Below are 7,464 nucleotides of genomic sequence, written 5' to 3'. Positions count from 1 at the left end.
GCACCAGCCGTGACACTTCACTGTGGGAGTTCTGAGGGCCGAGAACTCAGGGTGATACAAAAGACCTCCCCAAGGACTGAGAGCAACCCTCAGACAGGGGAAAAAGAAGAGAGCCCTGAATTATCCAGAGGAGACTAAATTTAAACACATGAGTGGAAAGATGAAATGTTTGCTGCCCTCAGCAGCAATGGTGGTGGCTTATGAACTAGTGTTCAGATATAGAGAAATAGAGAAAATGAAACTTCTGTACATGTAAATTGTGATCATAAATTTTCAATCTCTGCTGGCTCTGTCTAAATCGTTCCTATTTTTGTCAGCGACATTGTCATTTTACCATTCATGCTGGTTGAAAGCTTAGGATCACGTCTTCCCCTTTATCTTTCAAACTATAAAGTCATCTCTGACCACTGTGTGTGTGATGTGGTTCGGTGGGGAGGAGGTTTTATCGGACTCTGAAGGCATTTTATATACTTAACCAAACATGAATGAGGGAAAAAAAAATTTTTTTAAGCGCTTTAAAAAGATTCCTTGAAAAAAAAAAAAACCAAAATTCAGTGAATTAATTTAAATGTCAATGACTTAGAAACATAAGGATTACTTTGCCCCTAAATCAGCCATGTAAAGAAAATAATGTTTTGCAAAAATGAACATGGCTTATTATTGATTTCATAACATTTGAAAAGTGGCAGAAAGAGGCCCTGGCTGTTCCAGCACAGTAGAATCAGAGTTTACTTAGTGATCAAATGAACGTACAGTTCAGTGCAAAGGAATTATGGTAAATTGGGAAAGAGGCCACTGGGGCTTTGCATAGCTTAGTTCTGATTTTGGAATATGTTCAAGGCCATGCCCTCCAGATCTGCTGGTTAGTTCCCCACTGCAAAGGTTCCTCTTGGTACAGGAGCTGGGGTTGTTTGTTTATGATGGGGATGTTGGCTCAATCACTCAATAACTTCTACAGTGGCTCCTTGTGGAGTATCTCTCGAGTCACAAGAGTTCCCACTTCTGTGAGAGCTGTCCCCTCCCTCCGTGACCCTGGCAGCCACATCTGCACTGGGAGCTCTCCTCACTCTCCCCTGCCTCTTGTTCAGTGAGCTAAAAGACTTAGCCCAGATTCTCTGTGCCAGGATGTTAGATGACAGCCAGAAGAAAAGTCCTTCTCTGTGTAGGTTGACCTCTTACGTGCAAACTCTGGACTATGGGAGCCAATGAGTTGGAAGTCATATAGTCCTGCTTTTCATTTGAAAGTTGTTGGGATTAACAGAAGTCCAAATGACAATTCCTCCTCTTCTCCCAGCCCCTCTATGAGGCTCTTCCTCTTACCACCAGCTGCGAGTAAGCTTATTTCGCTGCTTCCTAAGACACTTCCACATTTGGCCAGTGCCTAAGAGCACACCCAGGTCCCCTTTCAGGAGACACCTCCAATCGCCACAGCTGCTGGGCGTGCTGGTGCTAAAAGTGCACACTCGACCCACAAGATCATGGTATGACAAAATGGTTATTTTAAATTTTGTTATGCAATAATAGATAGCCAGAACAACTGCATCCTAGAATCCCCTCAACACCTCCTTCTAATTCTCTATGCCTCAGTGGGAATGGGGCAGGGAAGGGAACGAGTATCTCATGTCTACTTTATAGGGGTGGAGGGCCAAGTATCTCAGATGATGCAACCATCCTAGAAATAGAACTGATTCCACTTAAGCCTTTCTCAAGTGCATTTCCACTTGACAAGCTTTAGGTGTTTGTTTTGAGAAAATAGAAGGTGGTAAATAATTATCTGACGGAACCAAACAGTGGTGGGGATAACCTCCCAGGCATGGCTCCAATGGGGCCACACCTCTGCTTCCAGGCCTGTGGAGAATAGATTCGCGGGGAATCCAGGTCTTAAGGTTTTAATTTAAAAGAAGACCTTGAAACCAGAGATGTGCTCCTTAACATGTATAAAGACTGGAAATCATGGTTTTTCAGGAAATAGGACTAATTCAGATATTCTTCTGTACTGTCTCCAGAAATAATTCATATGTATCATAATCTGTATCCAAACTTTTCATTTGTAAGAGATGGCCACCATACTTATCCCTCGAGTTCTTCTTCTGGCTTCTTAAAGCAGGATTTTATTTTGAGATCTGCTCATTGAATAATTACTACTCAGACTTCTGAGTATCCTTGGCTCCATGGACTGACCCATTGAAAGCCCTTGGCCCTGTTCAGGAATCTCCAGGTATAACATGAATATCAAAGGTCTTACCCTACTTTTACTCCTCTCCAAAAAAACAAACAAAAAAACAACAACCTCCCCCCCAAAAAAACGAAAAACAAAACCCCAAACACCAAACAACAACAACTACTTTGAAGTAAAATACTTCAATAAAAGATAAGTGAAAGCCATAGCTCAGTCAAAGTTCAATGTTTCCAGGTGACTGTCCTTTTATTGCCATCTCTGGACTCACTGAGAGAAGGAAGAAAACTAAGATTGTTGAATCCTTACTGTGTGCAAATACCATAAATTTACATGCATGATCTCAATTCTCACATCGCCATGAAGTGCGTGTAATAAGCCTCGTTTCATCCATAAGAACACAGAGGTATGGAAGTATTAAGCTGCTCAAAGCTTCAGACTGTAAGGGACAGAACAGAGGGGGAGGAGGTGGCAGCAATTCAAAGGTCAAAGTCCACCTTCCTTCTACTGTGTAATGCTGTCTACTGTCCCGAAAGCAGGTAAGAATTTCAGGCTTTTATAGTTGCCCATCCAGGGGGAAAAAATTCCAATCACCAATGAGGTGGAAGACTTTTAATTCAAACTAGCAACTATATAGCATGCTTCTATACACACATATGTGCGTGTAGTGTGAACACTTACTCTAAGAAGCAAAATTTTTCTACGCTGGTAAGGTTATTGGTGTCTTACTTGGAATCTTATAGCTATGGATGCCATTAAATAGATGATTTACTATGCAAGTCAAGGATTTGACCCCATGATATCCACATTAAAAATAGAATATTTACGTACCTATACAGACTTTGGAGCGTCTGGTGCTGGGCTGGTGGTCATAGGCTGGAGAGGCCAAGGTGTGAAGGGTCAGGAGAAAGAACAGAGGAGTGGCCATAAGGATTTTCCAGGGTGGCTTCATCTCGGAGCTACTGCACCAGAAGACACCAGCCTGGGGACAGAAGCGGACAACTAAGGCATGCTGAAGTTGAGGCCGAAGAATTGATCAGTCTCTCTCCCCTTCTCTTTCGTTTTCTGACACACACACACACCACACTCACATACACACTTTTCACTATGACAGAGCCCTGAGAGAGAGCCACACTGGCCTGGGTGTGGGAAGAGCTGGAGTCGCTTGCACACCGTTCTTCTAAGCTACAAACTGCAAGACAGGGAAAAACCCAGGTGCAGCTGAGGCAGCAACAAGCGCTTCTGCACTTGCTGGCTGAAGTCCGCGGCTGTGAACCCCAGGAAACTCGAGGCTTGCTGGAATCGTCCCGCAGCCTGGTTAGGCGGCCCTTCCTCTTTCGTTCTTGCAAAACAAAACTACATTAAAAGTAAAACCAAAGAAGAAAGCCTCAACCACAAAAACAGCAGCCTTTAGCAATTTGATCAGCAGTTGTTCACAGGCTGTAGAAATTATAATCCGTTGTATTCAGAAGTTTAGTTTTGCTCTGAACAGTTTTATATGGTGAGGTTGGGCTCCTTATTTTGTTCTTAAAGAATATTCTGGTCAAGTAGTTATTTTCCTCTGGAGAAGTTGGATTATTCCTTGAAGGGTCAAGTTTTCCCAAGGCCATTCATTGGTTTCAGAAAATGAACAGTGAGACAGTAAAGGGGCAGTCAAAATGGCTGGATTTTCAATCTAATAAGAAAAAAGATGAGCTGAAATTAACAAATTCATATTTACTTGACTGTGCACAATGCATCTCTTTCCTCCAGAATTTCAAAGTCTGTTTACATCCCTCACCTGTGAAAGATTTGTTCATTTTTAAGACTGATTTTCTATTTTGAAGATGAAAATTGAATGCTATTTTTCCAAGAAGAAAACAAACAAACAAACAAACTGAAAACTAAACCAGATCATAGATAAAGAAAAGACATACAATCTAAATGCTTTGTTCTGAAATAGGATACAGCAAAGTCACAAGCCATTCTCCGATGAGATAAGGGGAGTGGGGCAAAGGGCTGCAATCTAGATAAGCCTGGGGGATCACGCAATTAATATTCTCCCTGTTTAGGCTCTGAGGAAAGCTTATGATAAACTTTATAAAATATTATAAAAGCTATCAAAATTGGTAGACATTTCTTCTCCTCCTCCTGCTTTTACTTAAGGAACAGCATTTTAAGCAGCAGGTAGAATTTTAGAGTTGTATTCTTTCCAGGATGTAGGAAATATCAATTTTTATGGTCTGAAGACTTCTTGGGTGAGCATTAGTTTAACAAATGCCAATTTGTCAAATCTCTGAATCTGCAGCAGAGATATCACACACCAGAGTATTTCCCTACTTAAGGGTCCAGCACTGGTTAGGCCAGCGAATGCCATGGATGTCCTTGGTCACCATGGACCCGTGGCTTCCTTTGAGGCTGAGCTGCTGTTTCACAAGGTCTCTGACCCTGTGGCCAAGGGAAGCTCTGGAAGTCACCACGACCAACAGAGGGTTCAGGGCCTAGAGAAATTCCAGGGAATTCCTCGGCAGGCAGGATAATAGAGTTATTAATAGCACTGACTGGAAAGACAAAAAGACACATGTTCAACTATCCTATCCATTGTACACTTCTGAGTCATGTATTAGACCAGTGATGGAACCTTTCTATACTTTCTTCTACTTCTTCATTTATACTGGAATTATAATAATATTTGTCAGGGTTGCTGGAAGGACTAAAATAGACGGTGTATTCATACTATAAAGCAGTGTGTCCAGCAAGAAGATTTGGTAAATCAAAGCTTTGGTTATTATCCCAGCAGGAGTATGATGAAATCTGCACCCCAGGCCAGATTTCGAGAGAATTCTAAGACGCCCATGGTAGTTGCAGGCCAAGGTATAGGAAAATGACACTGGCTGCATTTACTGAAGGCTGCATTTATCGAACACCGTCTGTGTGCAGGGCAGCCCTCCAGGAGCAGAGTCTAGTTCGTTAACCCATAGGTGGGTGAGGAATCTTCACACAGCTTCGGCAAAAGCATTTGGCCCCGGCTCTGGGCCTCCTGAGGGTCTCCTGGTCTACATCTATAGCTGCAAGCAGGACTGGGACACCTCAGGGTGAGAGGCATTTCTCACTGTTAGGCTGTGTGCAACTTTTAGGCCCTTGGTCATGTGTGCGTGACCCAGGCAGTTCCACCCACAAGCACGGACGGCGGTCCTGAGGCAGCCTGAGATGCTGGGGCTTCGGGCAGAGCTGGCTGCCCTGGGAACCCCGGGCTTAGCTGTATAGCACTGAGCCAGCCCTTTACCATTTCCAGGGCTAAGATTCTTCAGCTGTGGGTGAATGTCATTGTAGTGTTTGACATATAGTAGGTTTTCCCTAAACGGAAGTGATTTTCATGCTTGAAAGGTGAGTTCTTACTTGGCAGGGTCAAAAGAGGAACACAGGGCTTCCCTGGTGGTGCAGTCATTGAGAGTCCGCCTGACGATGCAGGGGGACGCGGGTTCGTGCCCCGGTCCGGGAGGATCCCACATGCCGCGGAGCGGCTGGGCCCAGGAGCCGTGGCTGCTGAGCCTGTGCATCTGGAGCCTGTGCTCCGCAACGGGAGAGGCCACAACAGTGAGAGGCCCGCGTACCGCAAAAAAAAAAAAAAGAGGAACACAGAAGTCAGGAAGTGATTTCACTAACTGATGCTGAAGGGAGTGCGTGAGCCCATGTACCACTAACAAACCCTCCCTCCGGTCACCGAGGCGAAGGTGCAGGGCTCCTACTGTTTGCACAGCCATCGCTCAGACTGCCTGGTCTCATCTCCCCGACAGGGCTACCTGTGCTCCTGGAGCATTGAGTGCACATGACCTATTAGAATCTCTGTACAACTTGCTGAAAGGCCCTGGACCTGCCAATGGTTTCTAACGACTTGTTGGACCCTGTATGATGTCCCTTGAGGACACCTGTGTCAGATGCTCCAATTCTGAGTTTCTCAAAATCTGCTTTTGGGAAATGAGATTTCTTCCTTGGAGCACTTTGTTGCTTACTTCACTCGGAGAGTTTCGATTCAAATCACAGTCTGTCCAGCTGCTACAGAAGGCTGAGGGTTTATAATTCTCAAATGTTACACCGGTGGTTCTGGCTTGTTCTGTTTGAATATGCTTCCTGACTATATTTTGAACTGCATTGGCCTCAACCATCTCATTCACAGCAAGTTCCTTAATCAGAAAAAAAACACAAAAAAACAAAAACAACTGACCTGGGTGACAGGAGATACTGTAAAATCTGGTGCTCCCTCAAAAGCGCCTCTTCGCTTTGACTTCCTCCTCTTTCGGACACCAAGGATCCCTCCCCTTGCTTCTGGCTTCCCAGGATTCTCTGCGGTGACCCTCGGTTCACACCAAGCCCAGATCCTTTGCTGACCCCTCCTCCCCAGCCAGGGTTTATTTATTCTACCTCAGGCCTCTGCTCTCTGCTAGGGAAACTGTAAATTAATCCGTGACAAGGGTGCGTGTCGGCTAATTAAAAGGGTTCTGGGCTTAGGATCAGCAGCACTTTCATCTTCATCATGGTTTCATCACTTACTAATTGTGTGTCCTTGGGCAAGCCGATCCACCTCTCTGGGTGTCAGTTTATTTAACTACAAAATGGGGTATATGATGCCAATACTATAGGGAAATTATGAGGATTAAAGAGACAACATGAATGAAAAAAAACCTAAGAGTAAATGTCAGGTAAATTTAAAGCTAACAATGAATTAACACTATTCTTCTCAAGTATTGGAATTTTAACATGTTTTATGTATTTTCTCGGAATCTTTAAAGGAATGTCCATTTTAGTAATGCACTTAAGTAGATACAAAGTAGAAATTCAGAACACCCCAGAGGAGTGGCCACCCAAGCGTATTATCACTGGTAGGAGAGAAACTTGCAGATGTAATGTAGAAAATAACCACATGGTGAGAGAGAATGTGGAAACCCACCTCCCAAGAGGTACACTGGTAGTTTCCAGCAGGAAGAGACACGCACCAGGAAATAAACTAGTGATCCTCAATGTGTTAACAATGTAGCAATGGCAAGGGTGCAGCATGATCCAGACACACAGGCAGATCTTTGCTCCAACACTCCTTTCCTGCTCCCCATACACCCCACCCACTCCTTCGTGCACTCTGAGGTTCTTAAGATTTTAGAGCTACGTTCACACTCACTGGCAGAGGTATGCCATTTACAACTACAACTGCCTTCTTAGGAGAGTGAATTCTATTAAATAGAACTTCTTTTGTCTGCCTGGCACCTAAGAGTAAATTTGGGTAAAGGAGCTGTGGCACATGGGCTGCTTTTTAT

At 44.1% G+C, this 7,464-nt stretch overlaps 1 protein-coding gene across 1 annotated transcript in view; it reads right to left on the bottom strand.

Annotated features, from left to right (window-relative positions):
- The window catches only part of AOAH (acyloxyacyl hydrolase), a 173,168-nt gene extending 166,759 nt beyond the window's left edge, over positions 1–6,409 (bottom strand). The window contains exons 1-2 of the mRNA XM_060156020.1: positions 6,381–6,409; positions 3,008–3,158 (exon numbers count right to left, since the gene is read on the bottom strand). Coding sequence (XP_060012003.1) covers positions 3,008–3,128 — 121 coding nt within the window. The 5' untranslated portion in view covers positions 3,129–3,158; positions 6,381–6,409. The remainder of the gene's footprint in view (positions 1–3,007; positions 3,159–6,380) is intronic.
- Positions 6,410–7,464: the final 1,055 nt, after the last annotated feature.

Source organism: Lagenorhynchus albirostris, chromosome 8 (assembly GCF_949774975.1).
Source record: "Lagenorhynchus albirostris chromosome 8, mLagAlb1.1, whole genome shotgun sequence".
NCBI lineage: Eukaryota > Metazoa > Chordata > Mammalia > Artiodactyla > Delphinidae > Lagenorhynchus > Lagenorhynchus albirostris.
This window is presented reverse-complemented; position numbering and strand designations above follow the sequence as displayed.